General features: G+C 55.8%; 1 protein-coding gene across 21 annotated transcripts in view; it reads left to right on the top strand.

Annotated features, from left to right (window-relative positions):
- Window positions 1–12,183, top strand: part of ARHGAP32 (Rho GTPase activating protein 32) — a 233,977-nt gene extending 221,794 nt beyond the window's left edge. For all 21 annotated transcript variants that reach the window (XM_068994507.1, XM_068994508.1, XM_068994502.1 and 18 more), the window contains 5 exons: window positions 601–746; window positions 1,667–1,741; window positions 2,301–3,152; window positions 3,788–4,650; window positions 5,729–12,183. In XM_068994507.1, the coding sequence (XP_068850608.1) occupies window positions 601–746; window positions 1,667–1,741; window positions 2,301–3,152; window positions 3,788–4,650; window positions 5,729–7,954 (4,162 nt within the window). In that variant the 3' untranslated portion in view covers window positions 7,955–12,183. The remainder of the gene's footprint in view (window positions 1–600; window positions 747–1,666; window positions 1,742–2,300; window positions 3,153–3,787; window positions 4,651–5,728) is intronic.
- Window positions 12,184–15,113: the final 2,930 nt, after the last annotated feature.

Raw genomic sequence — 15,113 nt, 5'->3', positions numbered from 1 at the left:
GTGGTGGACTTGGTTTAGCCAAATAATTTGTGCTCCACTCCCTTGTTTTCAGCAGGGGTATCATTAAATGTATAAATCCCTGTTGTCTGTGATGCAGAGATGCCTGGACCAGTCACACACACACAAATGTAAACAGGGTGAACACCTGCAGATGCTGGGGTTTTCCAGATCTCAGGACTAAGTGCCTGTCACAGATCCAGGTTCGCTTGAAGTGGAGCAGTTGGACAGGCCTGAGGACACTAGAAATTAAATATGGCAGTGGAGGAGACAAAGGTGGTTTTATAGCAGGAGTGAGAGATGCTTTTGAACACCTTCATGGCTATCCAGCTTCCCAGAGAGCTGGGGCTTCTTCCATAAAATCCATCCCTTGGCTGCTGGACTGGACAAGGAGGAGCCTTTCCTCACCTGCACTGCAGCTGCTTTGCAGAGGCTGGGGGAATTCACCTAGCAAGACTTCAGGGCTGAGCTGAAAGAATGAAAACATCCTCGGCTATGGAAAAGAGGGAGTTTCCAAGCAGAAAGCAGAGAGTGCTGATGACAAGCAGCCAGGATTGAGCTGCAGCTCCCCCTCCATCCATGTGTTCCATTTTCTCTCCCCAGGAAAAGGCCTCCCAGCAAGATGAAGAAGTCTCCAGTGGGGAGCTGGCGTTCCTTCTTCAACCTGGGAAAATCCTCCTCCGTGTCCAAGCGCAAACTGCAGCGCAACCCCAGCGAGCCCTCGGAAATGAAAGCCATAGCCCTGGCAGGTGAGGCCCCCTTCCAAAACCCGGGGATTTCAGCAGTGCAGAGGGATGTTTGCAGCGGGCTTTTATCTCCTTCTAGCGTCCAAGTCGTGCACGACACCTTCAGCAGCTGCTCTTTCCCGATGGATCTCGGGCAGCTCTGGAGCCTGCCAGGGCTTGCACCTCCGTGCTTTGCTTGGAGCAGCTTTGGAAAGACAAGATGTGGGTGCTGCTGTAATAAATCACAGGATAATTCCTTCTGACACTCTCATTATGAAATGAGAATGCAGTTCTGGTTCCCCTTGCTGCTCTCAGAAGATGAAACAAGGGAAAGGCACCTTCCCACAAACATTCCCTCCGAAAGCTGGACCAGAGTACCCAGAGAAGGCAGCCAACAAGCCTTTGTAGCCACAGCCAGGATATGGAGGTGGAATTCTCAGCCTTTTCCATATATAATTTTCTGTCTCTTTCCAAACTAAAAAATAGCAACAACGTGTTTTTGCAGTAGAACACACCACAAATCCCAAAACGTGGGCCTGTGAGAACTTTTATCCCCTCATCTCCCAGGTCCCTCTTTAAATTCTTACCCTCACAGTCCTCGCACACTCTATGATGCCCTTTGGGACTGTCTCCTCAGAGACTGAAATTGTACTTGTTTGGTGCCCATAAACCAGGGTGTGTAAATGTTCCTTCCTTCCCCCTTTTTGAGGGGTTTTGCTTGTGGGGATTTGTTTCCCAGCCTGTCACCTGCAGCAGTCACCATTTGGGTCAGTTACGGTTTCCAGATAAAATGAGAATCAGAAACCCACCCTCAAAACAAAATTACTCTCAGGACAGTGATGTTGGTGCTAGAAACGCATTTGTGTTTTTCCTGCCACCGTTACCCAGCTAAATGTAAACCCCTTTCCTAACTGATCCTTTCCCTGTGTGGTTCCTTCCCTCAGGAGGACGAGGAGACAGCGGGACGCTGCGCTCGGCCAAGAGCGAGGAGTCCCTCACCTCCCTGCATGCCGTGGATGGTAAGGCAGAATCCTACCTGCACCTCCAGGAAATGGGCATTAAGGGAGGCACTTGGTCATCTCTGGCTGCAAATATTAAACAGGGCAGGTTTTCCACCCCTTCAGGGAAGCTGAACTTGCTAACTGATGAAGCAGCTTTCTGCACCCAGCACAGATGGGTCTCACAGAAATGCTCTTCATGGCTTCTCCTGCTTTGAAGATTAAAAAAAGCAAACCTTTTGCTCTGGTGTAGCTGGCACTGCTTATGTTCATTCCTTGGCACCTCCTCTTGCTATTTAAAGGTTGACAGGACAGCACTGTGAAGGAAAGTCATCTCTGAGAAAGGGCTTCAGCACATTTAAACTGTCTTTGCCTATGCACACAGCTTAGTTTCAGATTAAGTCACGCAAAAGAGTTTAAGCAAATGTAATAAGCAGTTACTGCCAGCAATGTTACTTTGTGTGCAGAGATCACCAGGGAACCTCTTGCTCCCTTAGGACTGTTCTGACCCCCACCCACAGGGCCTGGCCTCCTGGACAGGAGGTGTTGTCACTAACCCATGTGTGTCTCCTCGTTCCAGGTGAATCCAAACTGTTCCGGCCCCGAAGGCCCAGGTCCAGCAGCGATGCCCTGTCTGCCTCCTTCAATGGGGAGCTCCTGGGGAACATGAACCGCTGCAACTCCTATGACAACCTCCCCCACGACGACAGCGACGGGGACGAGGGGCTCATCCACGTCCCTGCCCTCATCTCTCCCCGCTCCTCGGAGGATGTGGACCTGAGCCCGCCGGACATTGGTGTTGCCAGCCTGGACTTTGACCCCATGTCCTTCCAGTGCAGCCCCCCCCAGGCGGAGTCTGAGTGCCTGGACAGCAGCACCTCCCTGCTGGAGTCTGTTGACATCAATAAGGAGAAGCCGAGCCTGCTCAAGAAGGATTTAGAATCAGGCAGCCAGTCCCAGACCCCGGGCAGTGCCACGAGCTCTGAGCCAGTGTCCCCTTTCCAGGAGAAGATGAGTCCCTTCTTTACACTGGACCTGAGCCCCACGGAAGAGCAGGCCTGCAAACCCCTCAGCTTCTCACCCAAGACAGCCCGAAAGCCCATCAAATCTCCACCACTGACCACAGAACCCACCTCCTTTGTGCTGCCCAGCCGTGTGCCAGAGGCCCTGGGAGGAGTGCCCACCACAGCCAGGAACTCCTCTGCTTCCAGCTGGAGCAAAGGGATTGGCATCACTGAGATCACAAACAGGTCCCCAACCCAGATGTCCTTGCCCCTGAAAAACAGTGAAACAGGAGCAGGGGAAGGAGCCCACCAAGAGCTGCAGCATCCCCAGCTAGTGGCTGCTTGCAAAGCAGAGTTGCCAGAAGAAGGGGAGAGAGCCATGCCAAGCAGTCAGAATAAGACTGTACCCGGTGGACACACACAGCCAGGTACAGTGCATTTTCCTCCATTCTTTCTTTAAGTTCCAAAGGGGAGCTGCTCTCAGAACCGTCCTCCTCTGCGTGCCTTTAGGAGAGGGGATTGCCCATCAGTTCTGGTCACGAGTGTCTTGCAGGGCTGTGCAGATCAGTAAGGTCTTAACCTCTGCCTTCTCCCTACATCACACAAATCTTGGATAATTTCCATAATGCTTTATATTCCGCTTTTTTTTTCCCCATCCTGTCATGCGTGAAAATCTCTAGCATGTCCTTCTCAATCATTTCAGCCAGTAGACCATCTAAGACTTTCCTTTTTAAATTAAAAATCTGCCAACACTCGAAGAAGGGACCTTTCCGCCTAAAACCTTATGATCAAAATTGTGTAAGGGTATCTCATTCTCTGCTACCTCCTTCCTACCTCTCTAGAAATGCAAGAGGATTTAGACAATCTCTTGGGTTTTTTCCTCTTTGTGATGAACTGCTGTGCTGTCGAGCAGCGTTTGCCTGTGAGACACAAGTGTTTCACATCAGAAGGAACTTCCACTGTGAAAGTGTGGAGAGCATCTATTTTTTTATAATAGTCTTAAGGTCACTCTCCTTATTGGGTAACATAAAATCACTCTCTCTCTCAATTTTCCCCCCATTAGGAGCAGTTGCCCTCGACTCCCCCCAGGATCCTGTTCCCGTCAGTTCTGTGTCTCTTATCCCTCCTCCTCCTCCGAAAAACGCAGCGCGCATGCTGGCCCTAGCGTTAGCCGAGTCCGCACAGCAAGCATCCGCCCAGTCCCACAAAAGGCCAGGAGATGCTCATGCTGAAAGCACAAATTATGGAGAGGCTGAAGCTGGCACAGCTCTAGAAAAGCTCCATCTTTCTGCGGGTGCTCCCGACAAGCTCCACCTGTTCACTGCTCTGCCCGAGAACCGCCTGCACTTCCAGCCCGGGGCACCTTTAGAGCAGGACTGCCAAGGCACGGCCGGGGAGCAGAACCACCCGCCCGGCGCACCTGGAGGCCAGGAGCCCCCGCCTCTCCACGCGGGCGTGCCCGGGGACACGCCTGGCAGCAGGGATGCGGAGCAGGAGCAGTGCAGCTTCCACCCCGGCAGAGCGGGGGACAAGGAGCCTTTCCCGGCCCACGGCGGGGACTGGGAGCCCGCGGCCCCGCAGGGCCCAGGGGCGCTGCCCGAGCGGGAGCCGCCTGCCGCGGAGCTGGCTGTGGAGCAGCCCCATCTGCGCACGGGCCTGCCTGGGGACAAGCTGCACGCTCCCTGCACGGCCGAGGACAAGCTGCAGTCTCCATCCGTGGCTCCCGCCGGGGACAAGGGCGCCCCGTACCTGAGCACCCTCCCCAGCACGGCCGCTGAGCCCCACGCCCCGCCCGGGGCTGCTCCCCCGGCCGATGTCACCGTCCCGCCCGCGCCGCGTGCGGCCACGGCCCCGGCACAGAGACAGGAGCACCAGGCAGCCGTGGGACAGGTGCCAGCGGCCAAAGCACCCAGCGGCTCCGGGCAGGTACGTGCTGCTCCCTGCACAGCTCCTCTGGAGTGCTGAGCACTGGGAAAGTGGGTCCAAATCCAAATGGCAACGGGGGGATTCGCAGGACAGCAGGAGTGATGTGGGTGTAACACAGCCTTGCGGGAAATCCTGGGCTGCTTTCTCAAGGGAACATCCCAGTATACCCACTCGCCTTGGTTTTAAGGAAAAGAGTATCTGCAGGGGCAGCTGACAGAGGGAATGATAGTTCAGAGTGCTCAGAAACAAGAAATCTTGCATCCTCTGAGAAGGTCCTCTTCCAGCATCCTGATTAGGGTCTTGTCCAGTCAGTGACAGGATGAGAACAGTCTTAACCTGCGCCAAGGGGGGTTTGGGTTGGACAATAGGAAGAATTTCTTCACAGAAGGGGTGATTAGGTGCTGGAAGGGGCTGCCCAGGGAACTGGTGGAGTCCCCGTCCCTGGAAGTGTCCAAGGAGCAACTGGACATGGCACTCAGTGCTCTGGGCTGGTGACAAGGTGGGGATCAGTCTCAGGTTGGACTCGACGGTCTCAGAGGTCTTTTCCAACCTAAATGATTCTGTGATTGTGTTAAACAAAGCAGGTCAGATTCCTTGTGCAGGATTGAAACATGGAAGTGTTCCGTCAGAAATGCAAACCCCCCAGCCCATGCCTGGCTGCAGCCCATCCTAAGCCCCACAGCCACATTTAAGGCAGGAATTTCTGCTCTATTGCACTCCCTGATCTGCTCACCAGGGTCCTGAGCAGGTTAAATCCAGGAATGTTTTCATTAACATCATACATTTAAAAGCAGACCACCTAACAAAACACTGAGGGCACTGTGTGAAGAGACAGCTACCTCCTCCCCTTCCTCTGGTTTGGCATTTGCAGAACACACCACTTGTGATGGATCCCCAAATCTGCCAGTGGCACCATGCTGAGAGAGGGAACCTACACGTGTGTCCTTGCCCGGCAAACAAACCAGGCACAGACAGGCTGTAATGGAGCTGATCCACATGAGTGTCTGGGATGTTCTAACGACACAACAGCAGGGGAAAAGCCGCTTGTCCCTAACTTTGGCTGCTTTCTTCCCTGCAGGTGTGGAGCACCGCTGCACCTGAGAAGCCTCCAGAGCCCGTGCCTGGCTTTGTCTCCGAGAGCAGTTCCAGCACCCGTGGCTCCTCTTCCGTGCCCGCAGGCCACCAGAGCCAGTTGGAAAAGCCTCGGGAGAGCACGAGGGCTCCCCCGCTGCACCTGCGCTCTGAGTCCGTCCCTGCGCCCTCCTCCTACAGCTTCACCCCGCCTGTGCCGCCCGTGAGGACACTGGAGAGCAAGATCGCCGCAGCCATGCACTCCAACAACACGGACACCATCAACAACTCCAACTACCACTCCTTCCTGGCCTCCTCCATGCTGGCATCCTCCGTGGAGGAGGCGCTGCTGCCACCGCCGCCGCCACCCAAGCACGCATCCCTGCAGCCGGTGTACGTGCCGCACCCCAAGCCAGAGAGCCTCCCTGAGCCCGTGGGGCCCGACGGCTACCTGCACGCCAAGCACCAGTACCGGCCTGAGAGCGTCCCTGCCCACAGCTACCACGGCAAGGCCGAGCAGCACCAGCCCTACCCGCCCCGCCCGGAGCCGCCCGTTGCTGCGGGTGCGCGCTACGGCTCCTACGGCACGCAGGGCAAGGGCTCTGCCGCGGGCCTGCACCCCAAGCCCCGCGGCCGCACCGACTTCGTGTCCTCCGTGAGCCCCACGGGGCTGCGGGGCGCTGGCTACGCCGAGGAGGCCCCCCCGTACCCCACCATCCGCAGGGTGCAGTCGCTGCACGTGCCCAGCCCGGCCGCCGCCATCCGCTCTGTGCCCATCTCCCGCACGGAGGTGCCTCCGGATGACGAGCCCGTGTACTGCCCGCGGCCCCTCTACCAGTACAAGCCATATCAGCCCCACTCCGACTACCACGTCACGCAGCTCCAGCCTTACTTTGAGAACGGGCGGGTCCATTATCGCTACAGTCCCTACTCCAGCTCCTCCAGCTCCCCCTACTACGCCGCGGCCGACGGGAGCTTCTATGACCTGGATCCCTACAGCACCGTGCGGGTGCGGCCCTTCCACGGCCTGCCCGGCCGCGAGTTCGGCCCCTACGCGTCCCGGCTGCAGGGCAAGGGGCTGTACCGCTACCCCAGCCTGGCCGCCTACCCCCGGGCAGGGCTCATCAACCACCTGGGCAAGGAGCACAGCTTCGTGAGCAGGGATGTGCCCCCCGCCCCGGACATCAAGCACATGTACATGTCCTGGGACCTGGAGGACATGGAGAAGTACCGCATGCAGTCCATCCGCCGCGAGAGCCGCACGCGCCAGAAGGTCAAAGGGCCCCTCATGTCCCAGTACGACAACGTGGCCCCGCTGCTGCCGGACGAGCTGGGGGGCCTGGACGCCGTCCACCTGCGCAGCAAATCGGATCCCGGCAAGAGCGGGCTGCTCACGGTGGCCGAAGGGAAGGAGGGCAGGTACCCGGCCAAGGCGGCCACGCCCGAGGGGGATGAGCGTTACTACGGGCAGCACGCAGAGCCCGAGCTGGACAGAGCCCACTACCACGGCGGGGGCTACGGGAACGGGCAGCCCGAGAAGCCATCCCTGCCCCAGAAGCAGAGCAGCATCCGGAACAGGAAGATGCACGAGCCGGGCGGCAGCAGCAGCGAGCACAGGACGCATTTGCAGCAGGAAGCGAGCCATAGGCAGCCTTCCGAACCCAAAAACGGGCCCCCCTACTCCGAGTACAGGCCCAAGGGTGGCCCGGAGCCGTCCGAGCCCATGGGCTACCAGCACTCGGGCAGCAAGTACATCCCGGCCGGCCAGGAGACCCTGAGGCTGAACCACAAGGAGGGGAGGCTGGCAGAGGACAGGCCAGACCTGGAGAGGCCCCGAGGCAGAGCATCCATGGAGAAGCACTCCAGAGACTGCTACAAGGAGGAGGAACACGCTGCCCCTTCCGTGGCACCGCCGCCCAAGCCCGAGCGGAGCCACAGCCTGCGGATGCAGCACCCCGAGCCCATGGAGAGGGACTCTGCCCTGCTGTACCCCTACCAAACCCTGGGCAAGCGCCAAAGCACGATGACTGTGGTGTCCCAGTACGATAATCTGGAGGATTACCATACCCTGCCTCAGCACCAAAGAGGGGGCTATGCTGGAGCAGGGGGCTTCGTGCCCCCCGGCTTCCCCCACGTGCACAGCAGAACTTACGCCACGGCTCTGGGGCAGGGAGCCTTCCTGCCCACAGAGCTGTGTCTGCAGAGGCCCGAGACAGAGGTGCACGTCGAGTGAGCTGGGGAGGACGAGGGATAGAGTCTAAGCAGCCTCTGCTGGACAGTGGACTGTTTTATTTTTTCAGTGATGGAAAAAAACCCCCTGACCCTGCCCCGGTGAGCAAAGCAAACCCCCCTCAGCCCCCCCAGCCCCCACTCACTGTTTTTACGTAGTAGAGCTATAGATTTTCATGTAGTTTTGAGCCACCTGGGAGGACAGGGCAGGCTGTTGGCACGCAGGTGTTGCCAGAGGCCGGGCAGGGCTGACACAGAAGCTGTTGGGGCAGGGAGGGAAGGAGTTTTCCCTTCCCAGGCGTGACACTGGCTGCTCCTCCCCACGCCCACGGTCCCATGCACGATGGGCTGTGCACGATGGACTGTGCCTGCAGCTCTCTCCTGCTGCAAACTGCCTGTCCCAGGCTGGCTCCCAGGAAAGGGGCTCCCTGCCACGCTGTGGAGGAACCACTGCTCAGCTGCTCGGAGTTACACAGCGAGAGTGGGGCTGGGGGAAAGGCTCCCCAGGGATCCTCTCCTGGGTTAATGCTGAGGCCCTGCCTCTCCCGTGGGCATGGTGCACCCACTGCAGCTGCTCCGGCATGGGTGGGGGCCTGTTTTGACTTCAAGCCCATGGAATAGGCTCTGAAGCCAGCTCACAACACGACTCACTTGTTACATTTCTTGCTTAACAAGCTGCTTCTGCCTACAAGGAGTCCAGTTCCTTCACATTTCTCTATTGTAAGCAGAGGCCAGCTGTGGGAGCCACGTAGGGCAGGTTTGCATTTCTCAGACCAAAACAAATAAAATACAAAACTACACCAAACCCTACCCCCAGAACAGCACACCCATTCCATGCCAGTTCTTCCTCTTTGCTGCAAGGCTATCCGTGGCCCAGATGAGCTCATTCCATCCTGTGGTTGGCCAGAGTGTGTCATCTCATTGCAAACAATACTAGAAAAATAGATTTTAAAAAAGTCTATAGCATTATGTAAATCAGAGCCCACCTTGCCAGCTGTGTGTGACAAGTTGTCTACATGAGCAGCTGCCCTGGGCCAGGTCCTGCAGCAATTCCATCAGGGAATGCTCCTGCTGAGCTTAAGCTGGAGCTCTCCAGGCTCTCTGCAGCCTCTGCATTCCATGTTGGGCAGAGATCCCTGTGGAGTTGTGGCACACAGGGAGCAGTGCTGTGCCCAGGTGCAGCTCCCCCAGTACTCAGTGAGTAGGGACAGAAGGCCAGTGCACTCTAAAATACACCAAATACGGTGTCCAAGCTGTTGAAAAGCTCTGATATTGTAAAAACAGCCTGGCAGCCCCTCATGCTGCCTCTCAGATTCCCCAGGACTCACACCCCCTGTACAAAAAAAGCACATCCATCCCATTAGGCAGGGCTTGCAAGCAATACTTGAGATTTAGGAGTTTTTAAATGTTTGCTGATAAATTCCAGGGCCATTCCTGTTCTGTGTGGTTGAAGAATTTCTCTACCTGTTTCGAATCTCTAATGTTTTATGAAAAAACCTGGAAGTCCTGCACTTAGCACACAGCTGCTTAGGTGGGGTTTTTTTGAACAAAAAAGTTTCATGGTTATTTTGGGACTTTAAATCCTAAGGAAAACCTGCTTCTAGTTGCTGACTAGTCTGTAGCTGTTTGCTTCTTTTAACCTTGGAGCCTTGTCTGGGGCTGTTTCAGTAACTACCTTCTGGTTCTGTTTTATTGTGCAATGCTGGTGTTTTAAGCATTTTGTTTAGAAGAGTTCTCACATGTTACAGAACGAAATCTGGCAGTAGGAAAGAAGGAAGAAAAAAAAAAAAAAAAGAGAAAAAAGCAGCACTGTGATCCAGGTTACCACAATCTCCTCACGAGGAATTCCCAGGTAGAGGGGTTGGGGTTTTTGGTGAGGGAATGCTTTTTGTAATGTTTTCTTTTAAGGAAAATGGACAGAACTACACACAGAGGGGCCACTGGGTGAGCCAGGCTGTCTCCACTGGCAGTAGCTCCCAGGAAAGGCTGAGCTGCCCTGGTTCCTCGGGAGCCGGGCTGGATTATCTGTGCTCTCAGCAGAGCTGTGTTGTGCCAGAACCAGGACCAGCCTCAGCCCCTGGTTACCTGCCAGGTCTCCAGTTGAAGCAGGAACAAGTGTTTGGTTCAGGCTATTTGGGATTCAGGCTATTTGGGATTCAGGTAATGAGAGCTGCAGGTCCCACCTCTCTCTCTGTGAAAGCCTTAACTCCCCCCGTGCCCCGCAGCCTCTCCCTCCCTCTGCCTGGGCCTTACATCAGCTAGGACTATCCTGCCACTACAAGGGGCTGCTCCCAGCTCCCACTCTTTGTAAATGCCTCTGGATTTTCCTGCTCGAAGCCACTGTCTCCCTGTAGAGCCCAAGTGCCACCCCTGGACAGCCCCTGCTCCTCAGTGCCGTGCTGCTCCCGCCCGAGCCGGGCTCTCCCTGCGTTGTGTGAAGTGCCAGGTGCGAAGCACCCGCTCATCCCATCGGGAACAAACCTTTCCCAAAGGGCTCCTGGAAGTGCTCACCTGTACCCTAACCCAGAGGGCTGCTGCAAACAGCCTTTTGGGAACGAGAGGAAGAAGACAGCAGTGACTCCCAGCCATCTCCCCCTAGGCACGCAGCCCCAGCCAGGTGTGCTCCAAGGGTGGAAGCTCTCCAAGAACCCAAACTCGTGTCCAGCACTGCTGAGCCACAGTACAGAATTCAGAAAGGTGAAGGCACCAGCTTTTCCCAGATAACACAGACCAACACCTTTTGTTGTTGCTTCTGCCCACGGCTTCAGCATCCCGCACGATCCCACCCTGCCAAGCCATACAGTGAACTATGCAGTCCTGCTCCTGCTCTGGGCTCAGTCTGCTGGTCCTACAGAGAGTTCTACATCCTCATTAATCCCAAAATTCATAGGTGAGGTTGGAAAGGGTGTCGTGCATCAGAGCGAGGCGGGGAGGTGACACCAGGAGTCTGGGGTGGGTGAGGTGGAGGAAGGTGACAGCCCAGTCCTGTGTCCCAGCAGAGGAGTGGAGAGCAGGGGGACAGCAGCGCAGGTAATCTAATCCAAGTGTAGTTGTGCTCGGGCTCAGTAATTCCTTGCCTAACCACGTCCCCGCGAGGTGACAGCAGCTCTGCTCCTCAGCAGTGCCCTCGCATGGGCGCTGTCTGCATCTTCAGCTGCCACTCCCTCCGTTTCCAGACGAGGGTCTCCCAGTGCACGCAGGAATGGGGGTCCAGGAGTGTGCTCCAGCTCTGGATTTTCACCTCTGCTTTGGAGTAGGACGTGAGCCCCAGGAGACCTTCCTTGGGAAGGGGAGTGCAGTTAGTGGGTGAGTAATGAGGACTTGGCCCCTATGAAGTCTTACGTAAAGCATTAATTTCTGACTTTTGCAGAGTCTTATCAGGTGATATCTATATGCATCTCTGAAAACACCCCCACAACTTTGTGCCTCTGTCTTTGCAGTGATCCCCCTGCCCTGCTCATCACTGGGGATCAGTAAGGATTGCACAGTGGTAGTAAGTTGCTACACAAAACCAAAACCGACTTGAAAACGTCCTGTTCCTCTTCGAACCCAGAAGGGACAGAACCTCAAGTGTGCTCTGCCATCCCCCAGGCTGGTGACAGGGCATTGACTCGAGTGATGTGTTAAGTGTCAGGAAATCTGGGTGAGAAGTTGTTTTCCTTCCTTTCGTTGCGGCGGCTTAGGCATGTTCCTGTTTTCCCAGCGCCCCGGGTCCCGGTGTGAAAGGCGTGGTGTGGTGTGAGCAAACAGCACCATTCCTCCTGTGTGCAGAGTCCTGCCTCGTCCAGCTGGGGGGAGGGAGGGGGGGAGAAAAGGGTTGTTGTTTTGCCGTTCATTTTCCTGCTGTAGAAGACTTGATTTTTCTTTCCCTGAGCCGCATGAAAGAAACATCCCAGAAAGTCTTGGGTTACCTTTGGAGTTCCCTTCACTTTAATTTATAGAGTGTCTTTTTTTGTGAACTGGTGTAAAATGTATATGCCGACAAGCTCATGTATTTTTATGTAAATATTTTTTGTGGTTTCCCCACTTGCCCTTCTCTGTAAATATTTAGAATTCTCATATTCTTCTCACCTTGTATGATGCAGATGTGGTTTTGTTTCTGTTTTTTATTTGTACTGTAATGCAACAATCCAGACTGAGGTGTCTTGTGGTATTAAACAAAAGCAACAGTCCCACTGAGCTCACACTCAGATGTGCAACTTGACAGCATTAATCAAGCCAGGTTAAAAACTACTCTGCTGTGCCTGTGTGTATTTTTTCCTCTGCCTTGTTAATTAACAGTGTACTTAAAAAAACAAAACAGGGAGAGCCAGCCTGGGGCCGTGCTTTGGAGGGAGGGATGCTGGCAGGCAGCTAAGGATGAAGGAGGTGACTTTGAATTCTGTGCCAAGGCTTGGGCTTATCTGTGCCACTCCACTTGTGCCCATTGCTGCTTCCTAACAATAAATAAACCTGCCTGGGCTCTGTGAGTGTCCCTTTCCTCTCACCCAGCAGGACAGCACAAGCAGAAACAGCCTGGCCCTGGCACAGAAGGCACAGGGCAGATGAAGTCAGGACAAACAGATGGCACAGGCCACCTCCGAGCTGGCCGGGAGGGATTCTGGGCACCACAGTAATACTGCTCATAGTTAATAGCAAAAAGATTATTAAAGGAAGCGAATTTCAAACATAAAATTTTAACACTCTGAGAAGGAATTCTCAGAGTCTTTTCATCCAGTAAATGTTATGGGGTGTAGAACTGCTGCCAGGAATCAAACCAGCCTAATCCTCTCCTTGGAGGACAGGTGACCCCACTGCCCGTGGCCCTGTGGGGCGGGGGTGGCTCCTGCTGTGCAGTCCAGCTCTGCCCCAAGGCTTTGTGTGAACACAGCGGGGCTGCGTTAGGGCTTCGGAAATCTTGGTCTCATCTGCTCCCAAATCCTCCCTTTCCAGTCCAGATCTGCTCATTAATGCACACCCAAACTCGGCACTGCTGCCCTTGTAGGGTTCCACCAGCAAACCCAGCAGCCCAACCCTCCTGTGTGAGCCAGGAATTCCTGCTCTGCCAGAGCCAGGACCAGGGGGTCTTGCAGAGCACCCTCCGTGCTCAGTGTCCCCCCTCTCGTGGGAGGACACCAGAGCTGCCCTCGGAGGGCAGGACATGACCAGGCTGACTTGGCAAATAAAAATCTTGACTTTTAAGTCCAGTAGACAAATTCACATGTTAACTGCAGTGTTGGTGGCTGCTCAGCCCCTTTTCTGCACAGTACTCTGCTGAGAAGGGTGGGTAAATCTATGCCAGGACACTCGGGTTGGGTGGGTAAGGGAAGAGCAGGAGGATGAACCCCAGGGGTGTTTCCTCAGGGAGCAGCCCCAGAAGTGACATCCACCTCCCTCGCTTGGCTTGGCCTGAAATGCTCCAAAAGCAGCACCACGGGCATTTCCTTTAATGCCATCGAGATCCCAGTGAGCCTGAATTCCAGGCCTGGGGTTCCACACGCTGGGAGAGCGCCCGGGGTGCACCCAGTTCTCCAACCTCTGCTGTGAGGGTAAGCAGGATGGAAACTCCATCCTCTCTGACAGCCTGTCCCGAGCAGCTGAGGTCTGTGGGCAGAGCAGGCTGAGGAAAAGGGAGAAGGACGGATTTAAACTGCCGAAGGGCTGGTGAAACCCGGGCCGCAAAATCTCTTTTCCTCCCAAGGAGTTTCCAGCAGGCAGCGCTGTTAGACCGCCTCCGCCTCTCAAACCCGACCTGGCCGGCCGCTGAAAAGGATGACGATGAGGTTCCGTTCTAGCAGTTTCCGCTCGAGCTTCCACCTCCTTGCGTCTAGGGGTGGGTTTCCTTTAAATTTTTTCGTATCAGAGGAGATCTGCAGAGTGGTCAATGCCGGCAGCATCCTGAGGAGCAGCCCCGTGTGAGCGCCCGGCCGAGCAGCCCCGCTCACCCCAGATCCTGAGCATCCCCACTGGGAAGGGACCTGCAGACCTTGGCAGGGCTCTGCTGCTCCCCGAGCAGCCACCGGCTGTTCAGGGCCCCGTCCCTAAGGAACACAACAATATGTTCACTTCCACACTAAAAGTCATCCAAAACCAGCAACTGATGCTGGAAAAGCCGGAGAGATGCTCCGTCCTTCCTCTCTCGCTCCAGCTGGTGCACGGATGCCCGGCTAATATTCATGATGAGCCCACAGAGCCAGAAGAGCCCCCAGCACCTGCCAGAGCAAGGCTTGGGCAAACACATCCCCAGCCATGCCGCGGCTGAGCCTCCCTCCCCCTTCCCTTCCTCCCTCCCCAAACCCAAGCCTGCATTTGTGTTCTCATCTTCCCATCCCCCAGGGGCTGAGGGGCCAGGCAGGGCAGGGGGACAGAGGTGACTCTGCCCCGGATCCCTCCAAGCTGGGAGCTGCTGGTGCCCCTCTCCAGCAGGGCTCGACAGAAGTTTGGCAGCGTCACAGGAGCGGGGGAGGGATGCGGCACGTCACACAAATCCCCTGGATTGGCATTCCTGGTGCAGGAGCTGCCTGCCAGCCCCTCCGGAGAGCTGTCACGGAGGGCAAGGATCCTGCCCAGGCACGGCCCAGGAGCGCCAGACCGGCCTCTTCTAAGGGAGAATTCGTGATATGGGACCAACACCAACAACCAAAATGGATGGGAAAAACAACCCTTTGTGCTCCTCTCATCCTTCCCGGGGACAGCTGCAGCAAGTTCCCTGCTCCAGGGCTGTCCAGCCTCCTCCCACTCCTCCCTCGGGAAGAGCAGAGAGGGCAAGGTCCTACCCTTTGCTTTTCCTCTACAAAAGCTTCGAGGCAGCTCTGCATCAGGAACTGTCACAGCAGCACTCCACTGCCCCTCTGCCATCACTTCATCAACCTTTCCTGAAGGGTTTCTGTTAATCCTGTGCCATCTGGGTGCTCAGACGCAGTGAGAGAAGTCAGGGGTGTTGGGAAGGGCTGAGGTGTCCTGAGGAAGGGATCCCCCCCTCCTGATTAAACCTGGGGGCTGCTGAGCACACACAGAGTCACTGCAGTGTCCTGTGGGGTGGCCAAACCACACCCCCACACCTAAGGTCATTAATTCAAGAGGCAGCAGAGCCCAAACCAAAGGTGTGACCTGCAGAAAGCATCTCTGGAATAGGGAATGGGCTGTCCTGGAAAAAGGGTGGGCTTGGTGCATTTCACAGGAAA

Source organism: Aphelocoma coerulescens, chromosome 24 (genome assembly GCF_041296385.1).
Source record: "Aphelocoma coerulescens isolate FSJ_1873_10779 chromosome 24, UR_Acoe_1.0, whole genome shotgun sequence".
Taxonomy (NCBI): Eukaryota; Metazoa; Chordata; class Aves; order Passeriformes; family Corvidae; genus Aphelocoma; species Aphelocoma coerulescens.
This window is presented reverse-complemented; position numbering and strand designations above follow the sequence as displayed.